Genomic DNA, 21,576 nt, shown 5'->3' on the forward strand with positions numbered 1-21,576 from the left:
ATCAAACAAGAATCTCAAGCTCAAGAGGCTGCGCGCTCAAGCTATTAGAGGCGGCAGAAGCGCGAATTTTAAGGCCGCTAATACACGCCCAGTCATTTAGCCGCTTTTTTGTGTCTTTATTGATTTGAGTTTTTGTTAATATCACTGACGATCGAAAACCCAGCTCTATCTTATTAGCATATCATAGTCAAAAAAGAGCTGTGGAAAAATTTTACCCGCTGCTTGAAAATATTGGACCGGCAATAAAGCACTCTGATTGACTAATTGCTTTGCGACCCAGAATGCCGATAAACAAGCAAGCAAGCAAGTAACAAACAAACAAGAACAAACAAAACTAGCGTTGGAGGGAGCTTGGTTACGAATCTTCTTCTTGCGTCAGCTCCAAATAACAGAGCCTGCGAGAACTAGACGACCAGCGGTTACATTTGTCCAAGATGGCGGACGCTGGCGATTCACAAGGTAGAAAACTCCCCGGGAGAAAACTACTTCCTGTGCGGTCTTTCTGAAACAAACGCATCAGCATTGCAGAGCATTAATGTTTTTCTATGTTGTTTTCGTAGTTCGAATGTTATGTTACGTTGTTTTCCTTTCCTGTTTATCCAGATAAGAAGGGAGAAAACCAACCAGTCGGACCGCCAAGTGCCGCTGAAGGAGGAAAGAAAGTGAGACTGGAAAATAACTATTCAAATTGATGTTTTTTTTTTTTTTTTAAAATTAAAAACGTGACTGGTGAATTAGTATAAATCTATAAATTCTCTATAGAACCGCATTATTGTTGTTGTTTCAAATCCATCCTTTAAATTTCATGCGCCCAAATTGTCCTGAATACAGTTGAAAATGATCCTTTTTCCTTCGTACAGCCTCAAAAGAAATATAAGCTTACATGTATTTGAAATGTCCAAACCCACAAATAGAATAATTAGAAATGTCTTAACCCCCCAAAAACTCTGTAAAAAATTGCTTTGCTCTTCAAATCTGAAACTGGAATCAAGTTTGCAAGCCTTCCAAGAAATATCCCAATAAATACAATTTGAATTTGTGAATTGTAAATTCAGGCTCAAGGCCAACCAAAAGGCACAAAAGGGCAACAGCAGGGTAAAGGAGGCAAACAACAGAAAAGCGGCAAAAAACAAGACAAACACAAACAAAAACAGCAAGAACAAGTGCCACAACAACAGAAAGCTGGCTTGCAGCCCAGTGGAAGTAAGGGTGATAAACAAGTGCCAAGCAAGGATGAGAAACCATCTGGTGCAGGGGGTGACAGCAGTGATCAGCCACAGAAGACCAAAGCAGAGCTAAAAGCTGAAAGGAGAGCCATACAGGTGAACATATTAATATATTTTGAAATTTTCATGATTAAATTGTGTGGATGGTTATTTGGTTTGTACCCCCTCTCCCCTGGAATTTCAAGGTTACATGTAGTCTCATACTTTCCCTTTAAAATTTGGCTAATGAGATCCCCCACCCCCTCAGAATTTCCAATGACCATCCTTGGTGTGGGTAGGGATATTTTCCGTACCTGCGTATTCAAATGTATAAATTGCATTGCTGTATAAATTGCATATGTCACATACCTCTCTAAACATCAACATCCTGTAATTAATTTTCTAATTTAACCCAATCAGGAAGCACAACGGGCAGCGAAAGCCCAAAAGCAGGCTGATGCAGGAATCAAGCACAAAACCAGTACGGAAGGTACTATACCTGTTACATTTCACAAGTTTGGCAAAGATATACCAAATAGTTAAGAATTAAGGCATCTCTACAGGGGTGGATCCAGGATTTTTGTTAGGAGGGGGTGCACCACTAAGGAATGGTGAATATCTCGGGGGGGGGGGGGGCACACTCCCTGCACACTCCCCTAGATCCACCGCTGCTTTACGTGCAGAGTTCTTGTGATAGAACTCCAAATACAGATCTCTATACGATGGGTATGTATTTTTGCTTTTTTGGCTTTTAAACAAGTGTGAGTTTTACATGTACATGTACTTCCTTTTGAAAGGGAATTACATTCTACTGTATGATCGCAATGAACATGGGACCAAATCAAACTGGTCTTAAGACAGATTTTACTGCTAGAAACATGTACCAACACGGCAGGTATATTTTGCAGGGTGCAGGGTGCAGGTTGAAATTTAATTATAACTGGAAAACCACTGGCACTAAAAATAATTAATAACCTACATAGTCGTCAGGGGTTCTTACATAAATTAATTCGCCTCTTTCACATAGTGAAGACATGATCGATCCACGGTAAGTGTCGCGATAAGTACTTATCGATCGACACGCTGAGACCAGTGAAATCTCTTGAAAACCATCTGGATGGCCGCTCGACAGATGTTTCCATCGATTCCAGATTTGGCTCGGATCTTCCCTCAACAACGGAAGATTGCCATCACAAATGAAGCAAACAAATAAAGAAATGAAGTAACATAAGATTTTAACCGACGGAATCATAGGAATATACTCTCCTCCCATTGCTTCGGCCGGTTTGGCACTTAGGTGGAAGCCGCCTTTCTGAGCGATTGTAAGCAGGGTCATGTAACAGTCACGGTAAGTCTACCAGCTGTACGTTTCTTTTAAGTGCCAGCAGTTTTCAAGTTATAATTAAATTTCAACCTGCAATCTGCAACCTGTGCCCTGCAAAATATACCTGCCGGTACCAACATTGATTTCAACTGTTATGATTACAGTATTTGGTGTTGAGGTTTTTGTTGGCCTTGAATACATAACTTTTTCAATCTTTTTCTAGAGATAGAAAAGCTGAAATGCTTTGAGACTTTAAACTTTGAGCTTTTCAGGTATGTAGGGGCCCTCTGAAAACCATATTATGTGATGTGGGCTCCCTCATAAAATATCTTTATTATTTTTCTGGTAGGTACTCACCGTGTTCAGGTGGCTCATGATCTCCAAGCTGATGACGAGAAAGTTCAAAAGAAGGTTGCCAAGAAATTAGCAAGACAGCAGGTGTGAATATGAACAGATCAATGATATTTTTGAGTGGACTTTCTACAATAGTAAATTTTATGTATACATGTACCTCATTGGAACTTTATTTCTGTTGAAATACTGTGAAGTAATACATCAGACACAGAAGGCCATGTTTGATCACATTTGTAAACACTGAGAAGGGAGTTGAAAACATGATGCACAGCGGAAATTTTTTTTACGAACTTCCAGGTGTTTGGAAATGTGGTCAAACACTGCCTGGAGTGCTTGATATATCTTTTCAATTGAAACTAAAACTAAGGAGAAAACAGAGAAATAAAATGATTAAAATCTATGGTAATTAAGATCAGATATCCAAACACTGTCATGGTCATGATTTCTTTGATTAAACTTGATGAATTATTAATGAGTTTGAGAAGTTGAGATAATAACACCTCTTGGATTTAGCAGTCTTTTCCTTTCACTTCTGTTAGTGTGTCACAATTTTTGGGAGTTCAGAGTGGCTACTAGTGGTTGGAATGGGTACTACATGTGGTTAGTGTACCCAGTTTAACTACAGTGTACCAATAAAAAGTTGTTGGAGTTTTGTTTTGAATTTTCAGCTCTTCATTTGAGACATGATGTCTGCTGAAAGAGAAACATAATCAAATTTGCAATAGATAATAATTAATTCATTGTTCAACCTTGGGTGAAATGTACCGAGTACTTTAACTGTCACAAAATTAATTTTCTCACTTTTCTAGCTAACGTATTGATCAGTTTGACCACATCATTAATATTCTGAGCAGTGATCCTGAACTGGGAAAAGTAATCTTGGCTTATGAAATTTACTGTCAGTAGTCACATTCTAGCAATGTTTGTAAGTGTACATGTATGTACATCATGCAATGGGATTCAGTGCTGTGTTATTGTAAGAGTAAACCTTTGTTTTACACGTAGTTTGTAATGGTAATACTGTAAGACTGAGTGGAGTCCAATTTGGTCTGTTATCATAAGAGTGATAACAAAATCGGACGACCATGTAGCGGAAGTCCGATTTGTTTATCACGAGTATGATTACAGACCAAATTGGACAATGCAAAGTCTTATTACCAATTACATGTAAACGTAAAAATTACAATTTCCAAGAAAAGAAGAATAGCCAAGTTATGAAAGAAAGGGAAATTTGCATTAAAATACCTACAAAGGAGATGTAAACATTCTATGGCCACCGCGCCCCCTACTGGCAATTAGGCGCCAAAAAAACAAAAGCAAGCGTGCGCGCATGCACGTAACTACAACTTTGAATGTGATTGGTTGATTTAAACTACAACTATGAATGTGATTGGCTTATTGAACTGTCCAATAACAAACTGTCCAATAACAAACTGTCCAGTAAGAAACTGTCCAATAACCAACTGTCCGATAACAACTTAGCAAGTGAATTAGTGGAAAATAGGAGTTTTTTAAACCAATCACAGTTGAGGAAATTGTAATTTTTATGATTGATTTTATTATATTGAGGCAGTTATTTTTTGCTGACATTTTGATCAATAATTTTCTCTAGGTCCCTCAACGGACAACCCCTCAGAAGAAAGTTGGTTTATTTTCTCATCTTCATCAATATGAAAAGGACTTGTCCTTAACACAAGAAATAAGGTACAAGACATGCAATATTGTTAGTATGTGTATGATATCATGCAAATAGTTGGTGCTTAGTTGGAATTTGAACATTGAAATTCATTATTTATCAGTATCTCAACCTACCTTTCTGATTTTCGTGCCATCTTTCTTTTAAATTTATGGAAAAATGATCAGTCATTATTTGTAAGAATTAAAGGTAAAGGTAAAGGTAAAATCTTTATTTAGACACGGTATTTCCTTCAGGACTATACAATATTTAATTTAAATAAATCTAACTGCATAGATCTGCAGCTATTTACTGTACACTGTTCTTAAATTCAGCTTGTACCTTTTATCTTATTTTATAAATATGCAGTTGTTATACATATATGGTTCAAACAATGAGTAAAAAGCTTGCATGCGATATTATAAAGTAATTAACTGAGCTACTATGCACACTCTCATTGGCCAATAGGTGTGTTCAGATAAGAGTATGTAAACACGGTTGTGACGTTGCACGTATTTTTGAGAATTATTATTAAAAGCAATATTTAGAGCACTTTTTCCATGTTTACATAGCTTCATCTAAACACTTCGGGGGGCTGGGAGAATTCGTGAAAGTTATGCAAACCCCCGACTACATGTATGTCTTGGTTGGCATAACTGTCTTGAATTCTCCCAACCCTCCTGGTGTTAAGATGAGGCTAAGTGAACATGGTAAAAGTGCTCTATTGCTTAAAGGGTTAACTTGCATTCGTAAATCTCTGAACCTTTCCAGAGATTTGCTTAAGTATGTTTAAATTATAAATTACAGATACAGTGGAAAAGCCAGCTATATTGATAAAAATCTGTTTGTTATACTGCTCTGCATCCGATGGATATCATTAGTTCTGATGTCATGTTCAGAATACGTTTATGTAAATACTGAATTGTAGGTAGAATATAATAATATTGCGGTTTTCATCGCTTACATGTTGAATTACGTTTGTCCACAAAGTTTGGGAAGTGCAGGGAACAGCAACATTCATCCAGCAGTAATCAAACTTGGTGTGCAGTATGCTAAAGGGATCATTTGTGGGTCAAATGCACGGTGTGTTGCTTTGCTGCTAGCTTTCAAAAAGGTAAGGAGGTTGCCATGATTACTGTACATAAGGTTAAGGTTAAGTCTGTATATGAGCCACGTGGCCCATCAGGCTTATCCTGCTCTCTGTAGCAAGGAGTGTCCATGTGTAATTCTACTCCCCCCTGGATGGGATGCTAATCCATTGCAGGGTTACCCCCAGCATTACATTTGTTGGTACCTTTTTATACACCTGGGTGAAGATAGGTACATGTATTGTGAGAGTAAAGAGTCTTGCCCAAGAACACAACACAGTGTCCCCGGCTAGGGCTCAAACCTAGACTGCTCGAGCCAGAGTCCAGTGCACTAACCAATTGAGGCCAACACACCTCCCCCTGACTGCTTTACAGTCACTTTCATTTTGTGCCATTGACATACGTAACACTAAATTCTTATAATCCACTGTAAACAAAATGTATAGTAAACAGGTAGAAGTTAGAATAACCAATAAAAGGTATTTGAACAAGGGGCTGAACATAGGGTAATGGGGTGTTACTAAAACAATGATTTCAAAGTTATCTTGTTCTGTACAGTTGATTGCAGATTATGTCACACCACCACAGAAGGAGCTTTGCAGAGACCTTGATGCAAAGATTAAACCAAATATTAGGTAAGGATGCAAATACAGTTGTGCAGCACATAACTTCTCTCTTTTTTCATTCAAATGTTCTTTGACTAAATGAACTTGGAACTCACACCTTGCTATTTTTAAATACAAGTTAAAAAATGTCAAAAGATCTTGTGGAACAGGCAGGTCAAATGTTATGGATGTTTTTTGCAGGTTGTTACATTATGCAGACCTTTATGTGTTCAATTTTAAGGACACAATTTTTCTACATTGAACTTTTCTACACTGAATTCACTGAATTATAACTAGTTATGTGAAAACCTTTACAGATTTAAGTGATACAGAAATAATGGTAGTATATGAATGTTTAAAAGAGTTATGCATCCTAGCGGGGAAGTACTTTTTACGTCACAGGATGATACATTTCCACAAATTGACGACACTAATTCCAGCAAAATGAAGCATTTTTTTTTTTGAACTTCTGAATTATGCTTACGTCTGTAAGGCTTGACTCCACAATTCGCCTGTGACTATTCACTCAATGACAAAACTGAGAGAAGTGGGGACATCTTTTGCCGAGTAGATAAGTAAATGTGTTTCTCACATTTTCTTTAAATCTGTTTTGTTTTGTTTTGTTTTTATTTTTGTTTTCAGTTTTTTGACTCAATGTCGGCCTCTGTCTGTTAGCATGGGCAATGCCATCAAATATCTGAAGCTGCAGATTACTCATACACCACCTGACATGGCTGAAGATCAGGTTAGTTTATGTTTGTAGCAGTTACACGTAAGCTTGCGGGGTTTATTAAGTGTTGGGGAGAGGAAATGTCAAGCTTTGTTCAGTTCAGGGTTTTCAAATTGAACTCAAATAGCAGGAGGAAAATGTTAAGTAGGCGCAGCGCTATTTGCTTGTGATCAAAGCGGTCGGGTGTGTAAGAGTGTTAGAATTGGTTACCGGTGGGGTGGTATATAACTCGTTATACAGCAAGGGGAAGACTGCTCGCAGTGTACATGTCCATGTACGTATACATGTAGTTCCTCAATAGATTTTTTAATTCTTTTCAGGCTAAGAGGAATCTTATACAGAGCATCGACAAGTTTATCCAGGAAAAAATTGTTTTAGCCGGCGTTGCCATCTCCGAGACCTATGCAAGAACGAAGATCAACGATGGAGATGTGATACTCACGTACGCTTGGTGCGTATAATAAAATGTTCTTGTAAATTCTTCAAATAGGAGCACAGAAGAACAGGATGTTTTCCTTTACGTCCTCATCTCTTTGACGTTCAACAAAGGACTGAAATTGGACTGCAAATGTTACATACTTTTGACGGAGCTTTACAGAAATTTGTGTTAACACGGTTTGGAGGCAGTTTGGTGGAGTAGCAGGGAGAGGGGGTGGAAGAGGAGGAAGAGAATTCGGGAAAAAAAAAAAAAAAACGGAGGAGTGTGGAGGGGGGGGGGGGGGGGGAATTCCCCGAATTCTCTCTTAATAATTTGCTTGTCAGGTAGCTCATTCTCAAGTTTTGCGTTTTCCTTTTTCCTTTCTACTCTCTAGCTCTTCGTTAGTTTTGAAAATTTTAAAAGATGCCCATAATGCCGGCAAGAAATTCAGAGTGGTCGTTGTTGACTCCAGACCAAAGTTTGAAGGTAAGTTGTGCTTTTCTTCGTCGCATTATAGCCTTAATAAACCAGTAAAAGCTAATTTTAAGCATCTTCGGCGATTCTCAGTGTTCTCCGAGAGCCTTTGGACAAGCTTCGGACATTTTCGTCTCATGGCAACTATGACGACAAGCTTTGGCGTTTCCCGCCAAATGATCCGTTCACACTCGTGGGCTCTTTCCTTATTTATACCTAATCGCGCCTTTTCGGTGCACTTCGGCGGTATATCAAGCGAGATTGGCCTAGCCATGGTTCGTATTTTGGCGAGTCTGGTCGAACCAAAATACTCATGGCGAGACCAAACTAGTCTGATATGCGCGTAACAAACTGAAAAGGTATGATTAGGTATTAACCGCACCCAAATTCGGCCACAAATCCAGCCATACCTAGACTACGGATCTATAGTTCCTCGTTCACTTAGTTTGTCGCCGCGAAATCCTGGTGGGCGCTTCTAACGCCCCCAGGATTTCGCGTGGCCAGTTTTTCCTCGAGGTTTATTAACGGTCACGCTCGACGGACTAAGGCACTAAGCGAAAGAGGGACTACTCATAGTGTAGCCATACCAAGCCAGTGAGTTGATGTCGCAACATATCACAACAGGATACCTTCCTTTTGATTGGCTATTGTGAATTTGGGTACGGTAAGAGGAAATTAAAATATTGTTCTGATACTCAAATTGTTAAGTAGTTTAAAATCTTTGTCTTCAACAGGTCGGGAGTGTCTACGAAGATTGGTGAAACACGGAATAAGATGTTCATACGTGTTGATCAGCGCTATTTCTTACGTCATCAAAGAGGTTGGTGTATTTGGGAAGCACGGATGGCGCAGTTGTGAGAGCGCTCACTTCCCACCAATGTAGCCCGGGTTCGATTCCGGCCCGGTGCACATATGTGGGTTAAGTTTGTGGTTGGTTCTCGCCTTGCTCCCCAAAGGTTTCTACGGGGAATTAGGATTTTTTCCCTCCACAAAAACCAACATCTCCAAATTCCAACTCGACCAGGACAGAGGAACTGCATGAAAACCAGCTAAGGCTGATGTGCCTTCCTCTCTAAACATTGTAATTTATTTTTGAGTAGCTATCCGCTTTGTTGTCGTATTATTTTATCTAGCAAGATGAACAATTTGTCTCAGATAGATCGCAAATGAAGCGGGTCTTGAAAGCAATTGACGACGAAGGAAGATTTTAAAATTATCTTTTAACGTCATCTAGAGAGTTCCTTTACATTTCTTTGCGAATTAGCTGCCTTCGCGACTAAAAGGATCCATAACATAGCCAATAATTTCGTCTGTTTTGTACGTTTTGTGTTCAGTGTATTTTTTGCTTTTCATGTTTTGGAGCAATAAGGTCATATGTATAGGTAGTCATATGAATGCGAGTGCAATTTAAGGACTTACATTACCCGTGATATCTGAAAATTCTCTCAAAATTTGATAGAATTTTCAAATATCATGAGTAGTATAAGACGTTTAAATCCTTAATTGCTTGAGCTTTCATACGATTACTCAGTTATTATATGACTGAGAAAATTGCGAACGCGCGTGCGTTTATTTACACTGCAGTGCAAATTAAGAATTAACGATAAGTTGGCTTGCTCTCAGCCAATCACAATGAAGTAATTTTCTCAGTCATATAATAGAGATGGAAATTGTCATGTGAGCATGTTAGCATGACATGCAATGTTAATTTTTTCTTTACCTGTCCCTTTCTAGGTATCAAAAGTGTTCCTTGGTGCCCACGCCCTGCTCGCCAATGGTTACGTCAAGTCACGTGTTGGCTCGTCCATGGTGGCTATGATGGCCCAGGCCTCTAACGTTCCGGTGTTGGTCTGTTGTGAGACGTACAAGTTCTGCGACAGAGTTCAGACCGACTCTTTTGTTTCCAACGAACTGAGTAAGAAAATAGTAAATTTACGACAGTAGGCTTCCCCTTAACGAAACTTTTGGAGAAGCGGTGGTCTAAAGGTCGATACATTCGACGGGACATTTCACTGGAGCATATCTCTGTCTACTTTTTGGGTACAGTTCATTATTTTGCCCCTGCGATATGCCCCTTCATATACACCGATATTAACGGTTAGTGTACTGCTGGCCTGCGTATCGAGTGGTTCTCGTTCAAGCCCTATTGTGTTGTGTTCTTAGGCAAGGGGGGACCAGTCTCCACTTAGGATTATAAATGGGTCCCAGAGAATTGTCGGAGCAACTTGCCCAGAAATGTTGGAAGGTAACCCTGCGAAGGATCATTATCTCATCCAGAAGTTTCTATGGAATGGGTCACTTGATCTAATCAGAAACCTTGTTGAATTCTGGTATAAGCTCAACAGAAGTTAACCCGCAAATTGAGTCCCAAGACTGAGCTCTCCTGATAATCTTATTGTCTTGTTAATTCACATCCATGTCTTATCGTAGACTTTTTAAAATTTCCTTCATTCCCAGTCTGTTAGTTTCTCTACTGGGAAAGGAATTTTCCCTCTTGCAGCGCGCAAATTTTCCACCGGCGCGTAAATACACGTCAGGCAATAGACAAGCCAGTGCTGTCGTGACGTCATAGTCTTAGACGCGATCAAGGGGAGAGATGTATTTTAAAATCCGGGACTTAACGATCTTTTCTCCAGGCGACCCAGATGACTTAGTACCGCTGAGCAGAGAAAGCCCGGATGTTCTGTCTGACTGGCGTGACGTCAATTCCCTTCACTTACTAAACCTCGTGTATGACGTCACTCCACCCCATTTTGTCTCCATGGTGATCACTGAAGTAGGAATGATTCCCTGTACATCTGTGCCAGTGGTACTAAGAGTGCAGAATCCTGAGCAGCAGTAGAATATAACAATTCTTCTTACATGACGTATCCCTCTAAGTTTGAACACGACTGAGCCCGCGATTTACAAGAGAAACATCGCTAAGTACCACGACACATCTTCGTGACGGCGAGCTGACGTTGCAACTGTCGGAGAGAGGTCGTACCTTTATCTCATTGATCTATTTAAGTCGGAAACTGTTCGGGTCTTTCCTTAGGGCAATTCCCCTTGGGGACGTACTTGCTCGATTTAGCACTGAATTCGGAGGTGCTAGCTGGGTGTAATCTTCAACCTTACATTAAAAATGTAAATTTCACACGTGTAATAGATTTACAACAAAATTAGATTAACGTCTTAAATAATACATTTAAAAAACGGCACATTTGTTTATTTAAATAATAGTTCGGTTATCCCGTGAAATCAAACTTACCGTGAAATAACTGCCCTACCCATAAGAGTATCATACTAGAAACAAGATGACAGAAATGTAACGAGAGAGTAGCCGTCGAGTGATCTTGAACTACGAAAAACTCCGTTCTGCAGCTAATCAAAAATTATTATACGCACTTCAAAAAGAATATCTTGTACCCAAAGCCCGCGTCCGTCTTGATTAGCGGTCTGGAAAATACGAGATTGCTGCAACTGCAGATACCGACAGTCCGAACGTATACGACAAGCGTGCCCTCCATTAATGATAAAAAGAAGTTAAAAGGATTTATTGCACTACATCGGGCTCAAGCAGATCGCATAACTCTTTATATTCCTTTTTGAGTTCTGTCAGGCTGAAATAACGAGCCTCGTGTAAGCAATCCGATAGAAGCCTGTCCAGTTTATATTCCTGCGCAATTATTATCAAGGCTAAAACTTGTTCCTTCTCGGGTTTGGATGGCTGTGATGAAAAATCGGGGAAAAATTCGTGGATGCTCAAACGACCAGCGTAGATGGAATCAGAAGCAGCCACCAGAAAGTCCTCACACTTCTGAAGAAGAAACTCCATTTGATATTCGTCAGCAAGCTTCAACAAGAGGAAACAATTCTCGATTGTCATTGGTCTCTCAGCGAGAGAGTAAACCATCAACATCAATTCTTGAAACTCAACGCTTTTCTTGCCTGGAAGAGGGATTTCTGTTTTTGTCTTTTCAGCGAAGTTCGACGAGAACATTTTATCGAATACCGGAGACCACCATGTTAAGATCCACTGATGAACATAAAACCTTTGTTCCTCGACTACAAATATCACATCGTTTGAGGCCCATGGCTTGGAGAAATCAGTTGCGTGGAAAATGTTTTCTTTTATCATCGCATCACGGGGTAGATCCGTGAATCGTAGCAAATGATCTCCTTCGATGACTGTTTCCTGTTCCATTAAAAACCAAAATGAGCGTTGCTTCCACGTTTTGATCGAGCCGGCTTTTGTTGATGTTTTGGTTCGGTTATCTAATTTGCATCCGTATTCACTTGCTCACATGTTAGCGTTTTCATTGGCTCGCGAAACAGTAGCTCGCATTTTGAGCAACTTTCTTTTGTATGAAATAAACGCAATATCTTTTATCCCGGTAATAAAGCAATAACTTTTATTTTGGAATTCAGCCTTGGCCGAGTACCATTACTACATGTAACGGTCTGTGAAGTATTGATTTGAATTCATATAACCCATTGTGCATGTGCGTCTGTTTTTGTGTATACCGGCACAAGGGCATAATTAATTTTGGCGTCTTCAACGTTCACTCACCAATGGGTATTTTAAAGTTCGTATTTACTGATCTTTTTGTTTTTTTCGGTTAAGCCAGATAGTCCTTTAAGCATAGTTATGCCTTAAGTCCCAGCCATTTGAATCGACCAAGCTTTTTTTGAAGTATGTGTTCCACTCCTTTTCAGTTCAACGCGCTTGAACATCCGCGAAGTTTCCTCATTTTGAAAACCATCCCAGATGTTTGATCCCATTTAAATATTTTTTAGGCAACAGTTTCGGGTTAATGACAAGCGATTCATCGTTTCTAGCCGCACAACTTGCCCGAGGTTCTGATAGCGAAGAAGCGCTAATTTATTTGAAAATGTAGGCCTATTCTTTCGCTAACGTCAAAGGGTGGCCCGATGAATTGTATAACGTCTCGCGACACATCACAATAGCACGCCGATAAAAATCAAACCTGGTAGAAACGTTAACTATAGTAAGTTTCCTTTTACTCAATCGCCAGCTCTTAAGAGATTGACTAGGTTTATTTACTTTCCGCGTACCTCGTCAATCTTTCCTCGATCCCCACAAAAGTTCTCGACCGTAATATTGAATGCTCATTTTATTAAAGAAATAGAAAACTTGTTCTCCGTGTTTCTATCGAGTTTTACTATAAATCTAGTAGCGTTCTATCACGTACGCCGTTCTCTGATTGCGGGCTACGCTACTCACTGTCTCTTTAAACAACGGAGTGTTTCTTTCGAGGAACTATTGACTGATAGTTGCCCCGTGGATTTCTGTTACGCCTCGCGGAAAGGTGATGCTAAGAGAGAGAAAGAGAGACCGGGGTGGGGGGAGGGGTGGGGGGAGGGGTAGGAGCTTTCCCTGTAAATCTGTTCCTATTTTCCACATGCAACTGCTATGACATAAACAAGCCTACCGTTAAATTCCGAGAATAATCTCAGATTCCCGGGGGGTGTGGGGGGGACTACATTCCGAGTGGCTAATTAAAGTAGGGACATTTACGTTTGAAAATCAGTCGGGTTTATAACTGCAGAATGTTGGAGAAACTTTATCTTAGCAGAGGGCTCCTCATTTCAGCAAATCGCAAAATATTATATTGGGGCGTCAGTTTGAAATCCTCCTGAACATGCCAAACTGATCGAACAGCAAGCGATATCAAACTTTATTGACAATGGAATATGCACATACCATGCAAATATCATAGTATATTATAGTATATTTGTATATCATAGTATATTTGCACATACCGAGCAAATATCGTAGTTAATACTAACAGTAGTTTATACCCTATGCCTTGGTTGAGTACTGTCGTTAATTCGTAAGAAACCTTAAACTGCGTAAAAATCTTACGTGCCAAGGCTACACTGATTTTTACACCTATCTACCAGACAATGACGTTGACAATGATTTTGGTTAAGTTTCTTTGTAATGGCACTTCCCAAATATAAGTTCAAATACAACAGATTATTTTCTGAGAGGCTTAATATAGAAGGTCTCTTTGCATTTTGAGCGGGCGAAGGGGGACGGATGGGGTGTAGGGCTTCAATTGCGGGGGAAGGGATGGTGGGGTGTAGGGCGTAAATCCTGAGTGGCGTATAGCATGTTGGTACTTTTACTAATTTCTGAGTTTTACGATGACTAACGGCTTCACTAAGAAGACAACAGTTACTTTCCATAATAACTGTGAAAAAGCAAGCAAGGCATTTACTGAAGGGCATTGTAGCTGCGTGGTGGAATAGCAACCACCGGCTGGGCTGCTGCATAGATCGGCTGCAATGGCAAATATCCGGCTTCAAACTGGGTATACACATTTTCTGCCTGAAAGTTCAATAAAAAGAAAAGTTATGTTTCGACAGCTTTATGTTGAGCCACGCAAATCACGGTTAACATATGAATTTGAAAAAAAGAATACGGCCGTGAAATATAACGATTTGATTGATTGATTGATTGATTGATTAATTGATTGATTGGTTAATTGATTAATCATAACGATTACAATTTCCTCCGATGTGATTGTTGCATAAACTGCTGTATTTTGCTCTAATTAATCTGCAAAGTTGTAATCGGACAGTGTAATTGGACAGTTGACTATAATCGGACACCTGTAATCGGACTGTTACATCAGCCAATCATTTAGGACCTCTCCACTTAATCCACCAATCACAACATTGATTACAATCTCTATAGCAACCAATTCAAGAGACTGACTTTGTAAAATTGTGGAGGATAAGGCTCCGCTATAACAATCACTATTAAAAGCTCATTTTCAAAGGAAAATTTTACTTTTGTGGAAAATTGTAATGGCTATGATTAATTGGTAACGGGACATCGTGTCGTCCAATTCAGTCTGTAGTCATACTCGTGATTAACAAATCGCACTCCAGCTTCGCGGTCGTCCGATTTTGTTAATCACTCGTCTGATTACAGACTGAATTGGACTCCACTCAGTCTATTACCATTATTAATCGTACCTAAAACAAAATTATCGATCCTAACTGGTTCTCCGCGCGCCTATTTGTCACGTAATCGGCGTGCGTTCACGTTGGTGTCCAATTACGGCGGATACCTGTAATTTGATACCCACGTGACTCACGTCGATTACGTGCGCTTTAGTGGCTTCCTTCTTAATATTTCCTACAATTAGTAAAATGTATGGGAGGCACTACTGACTTTTTCGCTCAAAAGAAGTTTCCCAAAGACTTTTTTTTTAATTTCCAAATTTTTATAAATATGATTAATTAGTAACTGGACCGAGTGGACTACAATTCAGAGAGAAATCGTGCTCGTAATTTCAAATCGGCCTCGCGCTTCAAGCTAGTCCGATTTTGAAATTACTCGGGCGATTACTTCCCGAACTGTACTCCACTCGGTCCAATTACTATTACTAACTGATAGAGAATACAGTGGCCAACACAGTCAATGAGATACATCACATACCTGACTGACTTGATTCTCTTGGGTGGGGGGCTGGTAGAGAGAATCACTGATCCAAGCAGCACAAATGGCGAGGGCAACCTCAATGGTGGAAAATATCGCAACCAAGGAGCTTATTGCTACCACAGTCTTTTCCTGGTCGGTGAGTTTAAGAGCCACGTCCTTGCTGGCAAAGTTAGTGACTTCCAGATACGTACTTGCAGAGTATAGGTTAGCGACCAGTACACTGCCCACAGCCCATTTATATCGATACGCTGTTATGCCTGATACTATGACGCTTGTCATGCTCACGGAGCTCACGGCGTTAATCTGAAAAGAATTAAAATCAAGGCGACTTCAGAGTAAACCCCACGAACAAGGCCATAATATATAGATTTAGCCAAGCCCAAAAGCGGAGCTCCTGATTGAGATAACTTATCTTGGCTTGAGCCGGTGATACCTTGGCAGCGATCAACTTAAAAAAACACGTGACCTTTATGAGCGCTTAACTTGAGTCCGCGATACGGTCAAGGGATACAGGTCAGCGGATACCGTGTTTTGGCATGCGGCGAGTGATCAGCAAACCATAACGAAGGTTAGCTGCATGACTCGGTCGATCTTTTTAGGTCATCGTCGTAGGTTGTACGCATTGGTGTTGTTCCTATAGTTATGGTGCTCGGCATTAAAATCTGGAAGAAAATGGTTTTGATTAAGGTGGTCTTTTACATCCACATACAATTTTTTTCCTAAAAACGTTTTCTCGAAACATGAAGATTCAACATCCCTAACCATTTGCAAAACGTATTTTGAGACGATTTTCCTCGAATTACTCCTTGATTTACGTTGAAATTAACGAATCTGCGCGCTGGTAGCCATATTTTAACATGGCAACTCCTATAGGAACGGCTGTTTACAGTCCATAGGGACGTCCATAGGTACGTCCATTACTTAATTACTTCCCAAAATGGATTCAATTCAATACATTTTAATTATACTTTACAGGAAAGCTTAAGAGATGTGTACTTATAAGAATTTTGCATCATGGTCCTGAACATTGATTCCTGTACCACCTTATACGCCTTTTATTCTTAGTTAAATTTTCTATGACAGGTGCGGCGTATTCCGGTATTCAATGGAAAATTTAAGTAAAACCTTTCGACATAAGCCCTACCCCCTGCGTCTGCTCCCCTCTTGTTCGCTGGGCTAATTGGGGCTTTCTTGTGACTGGTTTAAAAAACCCTGATTTCCTACTAATTCACTTGCCAAGTTCTTATTGGCAGTTTTTATCGGACAGTTCAATAAGCCAATCACATTCAAAGTTGTAGTTTAAATCAACCAATCACAACCTTGAGCAGTTTATGCCTCCTTTGTCAGCCTTTTAATGCAAATTTTCCCTTTCTTTCATAACTTGGCTATTCTTCTTTTCTCGGAAGTTGTAATTTTTATGATTAATTGGTAATTGGACTTCGTGTCGTCCAATTCGGTCTGTAATCATACGATTGAAAACAAAATCGATTTGTTTATCACGAGTATGATAACAGACCGAATTGGACGACACGAAGTTCCGTTACCATTACTTAATTATTTCTTAAAACGACCAAATGGACGGATCACCAATATTTCAAACACGATATCTCCATTGAATTTCAACTGAATGTTGTCAAATTTTCCAAATTGGTGTAGGACACGATTACCTAGGTCGTAAATTTCTAAAATCCGCAATTTATGAAATGCTTTCCCTGTTATTCAGTTAAGATAGTTAACATTAGTCAATATTAGTAAACTTTTTGTAGTCAATATTAGTAAACCTTTTTAAAAAGCCCTTCAAAACACTTTTCTGAGATTTGTCCCCTGGACAACTTGCTTATGGTCAGGATGAACTTAATTCCATGCTTCTCGAACCGTTCATTAATATGTTATCGTATTCATAATGAACACCACTTTTTAACACTTATTGTACTATTGTGGCATGTGACCTGGAAAAGCTCAAAGTCCTTTAACCTGGTACTAAAACTGTCCTATAAAGTTTTTTTTTTTTTTTTTTTTTCAGAAAATACCTTTTTGAAGTTAGAAGACCACCTTTCCCTGAGGTTTTCTGAGTGTTTTTTCTTTTTAGTTTTGGAAAACCTACTTCTTTCCGCTGCCCCATATCAATGCAATATTGCAATAAGCGATGATGACAAGGGTATTCATTCGTTTTTGCTTGGCCATATTCTTCATTTTGTACTTTATTATTATTATTACTTCGTTTACTTTCATACGATCAACTTCGATTTTGGTTTCCTTTCAGCTATAATATATAGATTTATCCAAGCCTAAAAGCGGAGCTCCTAATTAAGATAAATTAACCTGGCTTAAGCCTGCAATCTCATTGAAAACCAGTACCTGATCAGCGGTCAATTTAAAAAAATAAGTAACCTTCATTAGGCCTAAACCTGAGCCCGCGATATGGTCACGTGATACTAGTCAGCGGATACCTTGTTTTGACAGGTGTTAATTGACCATAGCATGGATGCTCAATATCAAATTTATCCAATATGAAAGCTGCATGCCTAGGTCGACCTGCTAATGGGAATTTAAGAATACCACGACGGCAACGGCAACGGCAACGTCGCTGAACAAAAGAATTAATGAGCAGTAGAATGGCTGTGCACGTGCGTTATAATTCTCGGTACATTTCTTTGCCGTCCTCTGCAAAACAGCAAGGTGAAATGACTAAATTTTGCGCTGTCTGGAGAACATGAACCACGACGGTTAATTTTTTTTAAATTTTTATTTCAAATTTATTGCTCTGTTCCGGATTTAGTTTTGCGATAGTTTTGACAGTGATAAACAAAGTAATGTCTTTCGAGTATCGCGAGATTCGTGGGTAAAATATAAATTCATTTTTTTCGTCGTGGTTTCTTAAACTCCATATTAGCTGGAGTATGGCCGCTATATTGCATGACGTCGTGTTCGTCGAAGGTCTCAAGCAACCGTGATCCATACCGCTAGCCATGTTGACCATAAAAAAGAGTTGTATGGTTTTCTTGTTCTATGCATGCGCGTGGTTCTGTTCCTATAGTTATGGGGCTCCGCTTAGCGGCCAAGCTCCGCTATTATTTTACACAAAATAATCATTTCAGCTTCACTACGCAACAGACAGAGCACATAATGAACCATTAGGTTTATTTTGCATGTTTTGGCCGAGTGCCAGAATACAGTAAATAAGTTGCCAGAAAAACTGGTTGTTTTTGTATCTCGAGAAAAGAGCGATATTTCGAGATATTAAAGTAGATAAAACATTTGTACCGTTTTATGTATGCGAGTGAATCAGGATGTTCAATTTCTACCTTACCAAAGTCGAGGAGGGACTTGCCTTGTTGACCAAAATCGATCCCATCAAACCAGCTGGTAACACCTTGGACCAAAACAAAACAAAACAAAACAAAACAAAAATCGAAGTGGTAAAAGTAGAATATAAAATAATAATTGTCTAAATGAGTTAGTGCTTGCTTAACGGTCTCCCCACGCGCTGGGCGCCACTTTTCTTTGAGGCACAGGTTTAATTTTGCTTACTATTCCGTACAAGGTCGAACCTCGGTACCGCAGTTTTGTTATTTTGCCGTGGTTCGTTATCATTATTGAGTTTCAATCGTCACCCTACAGTATAGCGTTAGTACACACTACAGTTAACGTACGCAAAGTTGAAAAGTGTACTGATTATTGTAAGCCGAATGTTTTTTGTCTACTTTGAGGGTCGTTTATCGGTCTCCGAAGTCTTCGGTCTGCGCGTGTACCAAGCCTGCTCGACATGCACGAGAATTTAAGCACGAAACGAGTCGAGAATCGATGTTCTTAACGGTCAGACAACGTTTATTAATGTAAGGCTTGGGTGAGATTAATTTTTTTATGCCCAAACCCAGTTTCCCCTAAAAGGGAGATTAACCAAAGCACAACGGCAACCAGGAAGCCACCAAACATAACGTTTAATGAGCAGAACGATGGCTGTGCACGAGCGTTATAAATTTTTGTAGATTTCATAGCCGTCTTCTGCACAACAACAACGTGAAATGCTAAGTTCTATGCATTTTGAAGAACGTGATCCACGATGACTAATTTTTCGTATTTACTTCTGGAACTGATCGCTGGCGTTACATCTTTAGTTTGAGTAGGGTTTTAGAATGCTCGGCAAACTGGTCCTAACTGAATAGTTCTAGATTATTGCGAATTTCAAAGGTAAGAGATAAATTTGTTTCTCCAGCCGTCGTCCTAGGCCTTGGCGTCGCCGTCGTCATTGCTTGAGCTCCCCAATGTTGCTATTAGGCCACAGTCAAGCGTTACTACGACGTGATATACATTTCATTTCCTCGTCGGCAGTTATCCATAGTGAAGGCAAGGTTTGTTTACACAAGTAATTCTACTGTAGACACGTTCTGACTAATCTCAACTTGCTATGTTTCAAGCGAGAACATTTAATTTAATAAACTATTCGCAATTTGTGATGAATATATTTAGCATTTCTTTTCCTCTTTCTTCTCTATGGCCTGCGTGCTCACGTTGCTTCAAGCGAAAAAGATGTCGGGTTTAATTTCCGTGTTAACTGCGTACAAAAACTCAGGGAAGTAGAAATAGCTACCTTCTCCTCTAGCACAAAGATAGACAATAAATTGTGCGTGATGGATCACTCCTTCCATCGCTGTTAAACGTGGACTGCTTAGAATTATAAACACGCAGAGATGAACTGTAACCGTTTGTTCGTTATGAGGAATGCCAAATCCAGTTTACAGGAAGAATTCTACTAACGTTAATCGAGACCTAATTATAAGCGTCCTAACACAGTCTCTTTTAAGATAACATTAAGACAACGCTGAACGAGGGACAAGAGCCCGAACTTCACATCTTAGTGTACTTACGAGAGCAGCTATCCAACATGGCGCAAACAAGTAGCTGGTGTATATGAAGGGGACGTAATACCTATCCGCCATGCCAAGTACAAAAAAGATGGTGCTCATGATAATCTGAACGATCGAGATGACTCTCAACAATTGCTTGTTATGCTCCATTTTAAAGCTCGGCGAGGTGGAAGAAATATAGCCACAGAACTGTATTTTTAAGTGAATTCAGATCGAACCCTATAACACGGGTCTACTCAATATTGCGTGTTTGCCTGATTAAGCTGTTCCGGGGGGGGGGGGGGTAGGGGTAGGGTATGTAAAGCTCTGGAGCAGCTTTGTTCTAAAATGAGTCATACATCTTCCTGTACATTGGATTTGGGTTGCCTTCTGGTCTGCGCATGCATTCACCCTGAGAACGTACGAAAACACCGACAAACTGATCATATGCAATACGCCGTCGATACGATTCGCGATTTCGAGGTGTTTAAATCAGGATTTAGAAAGCCTTGTGGCACACCCCTACGGAACACTCCAACAATACCTCTCTCCCCGGAAACATAAACAAATGATACGTGACGTGACAACGGAAGAATCTCGCATACGAAAATGATATCGTCTGTTTAATATGAGTCGCCAAAACCTCAGTTTGATTCGTCAGTCCGATTTACAGAATACCATTTAGTGGACGAAAACATCAAAATTCTACTTGAAATAAAAAGAAGAAAAGAAGATATAGTAACTACCAAAAACGCAACATGATTACCATGTAAGTAACCTGTCATCAACTGTTCTGGTTTCTCTTTACATGTCTTTATCAGTTGTCATAAGTCACGCGTACCAAAAATTATCTGTTACAACTTCCGCACACCGTTGCCAGGTTTGATTGAAATAATTCTTACAACTTCGAAAGAGCCTGACGTAAAATGGTGTACAACAGATGGGACTTGAAAGTCGTTTCCATCGTTCAGCTCGTAATGACCGCCATCTTCTTGGTTCTTGGTTTAGTAGATCGATTTCAAGTACGATACTTATATACCAGCTTTCTGCTATCGCCATGTTGGACGGCTGCCATTGTAAGTAGACTTTGATCGTACGATTCCATGCTTTGTCTCCCTCGTTTAATCCAACGCTCTAGACTGCACGTAGCCATTATAAAACCCTGCGAATTACAGCCGCTTCATGCAGCTAGCTTCCGATCTGTGAAAACAGATCATGGTTAGCTTAAATGTAGTTTTACAGGGAGTCTGAAATGAATAACTGGCAGTAACATTTTGCCTTCACTAGCCAGGCGTAGGGAACTATTGATTCATTGACATAGACAGTTTGTTTTACTCGCACAACACACCAATAAGAAAAGGCCCATGAAACATCAAAAGGACCCCTTTTTCTTCGCT

The 21,576-nt window shown here is 39.7% G+C and overlaps 3 protein-coding genes across 3 annotated transcripts; 1 reads left to right on the plus strand and 2 right to left on the minus strand.

Moving 5' to 3' along the window:
• The first annotated feature begins 337 nt into the window (after positions 1-337).
• Positions 338-10,975, plus strand: LOC145495090 (translation initiation factor eIF2B subunit delta-like). Its single transcript, XM_081474660.1, has 14 exons — positions 338-459; positions 604-662; positions 1,056-1,322; positions 1,626-1,695; positions 2,879-2,967; positions 4,496-4,587; positions 5,549-5,672; positions 6,205-6,281; positions 6,894-6,996; positions 7,302-7,432; positions 7,794-7,885; positions 8,608-8,693; positions 9,608-9,788; positions 10,510-10,975. Exons 1-14 carry the CDS (start codon positions 435-437, stop codon positions 10,713-10,715), a joined length of 1,602 nt encoding a protein of 533 aa, XP_081330786.1. The 5' UTR covers positions 338-434; the 3' UTR covers positions 10,716-10,975.
• A 433-nt stretch (positions 10,976-11,408) lies between these two features.
• Positions 11,409-12,285, minus strand: LOC145494304 (BTB and MATH domain-containing protein 38-like). Its single transcript, XM_081473746.1, has one exon. It carries the CDS (start codon positions 12,057-12,059, stop codon positions 11,409-11,411), a length of 651 nt encoding a protein of 216 aa, XP_081329872.1. The 5' UTR covers positions 12,060-12,285.
• Positions 12,286-13,904: 1,619 nt separating this feature from the next.
• On the minus strand, positions 13,905-20,476 carry LOC145495061 (uncharacterized). The gene is made up of 4 exons (XM_081474637.1): positions 20,201-20,476; positions 18,643-18,705; positions 15,330-15,635; positions 13,905-14,210 (listed from the first exon to the last, which is right to left on the minus strand). The coding sequence occupies exons 1-4, from the start codon at positions 20,348-20,350 to the stop codon at positions 14,097-14,099; spliced, it is 633 nt and encodes a 210-aa protein (XP_081330763.1). The 5' UTR covers positions 20,351-20,476; the 3' UTR covers positions 13,905-14,096.
• Positions 20,477-21,576: the final 1,100 nt, after the last annotated feature.

This window comes from Orbicella franksi, chromosome 8 (assembly GCF_964199315.1).
Source record: "Orbicella franksi chromosome 8, jaOrbFran1.1, whole genome shotgun sequence".
Taxonomy (NCBI): Eukaryota; Metazoa; Cnidaria; class Anthozoa; order Scleractinia; family Merulinidae; genus Orbicella; species Orbicella franksi.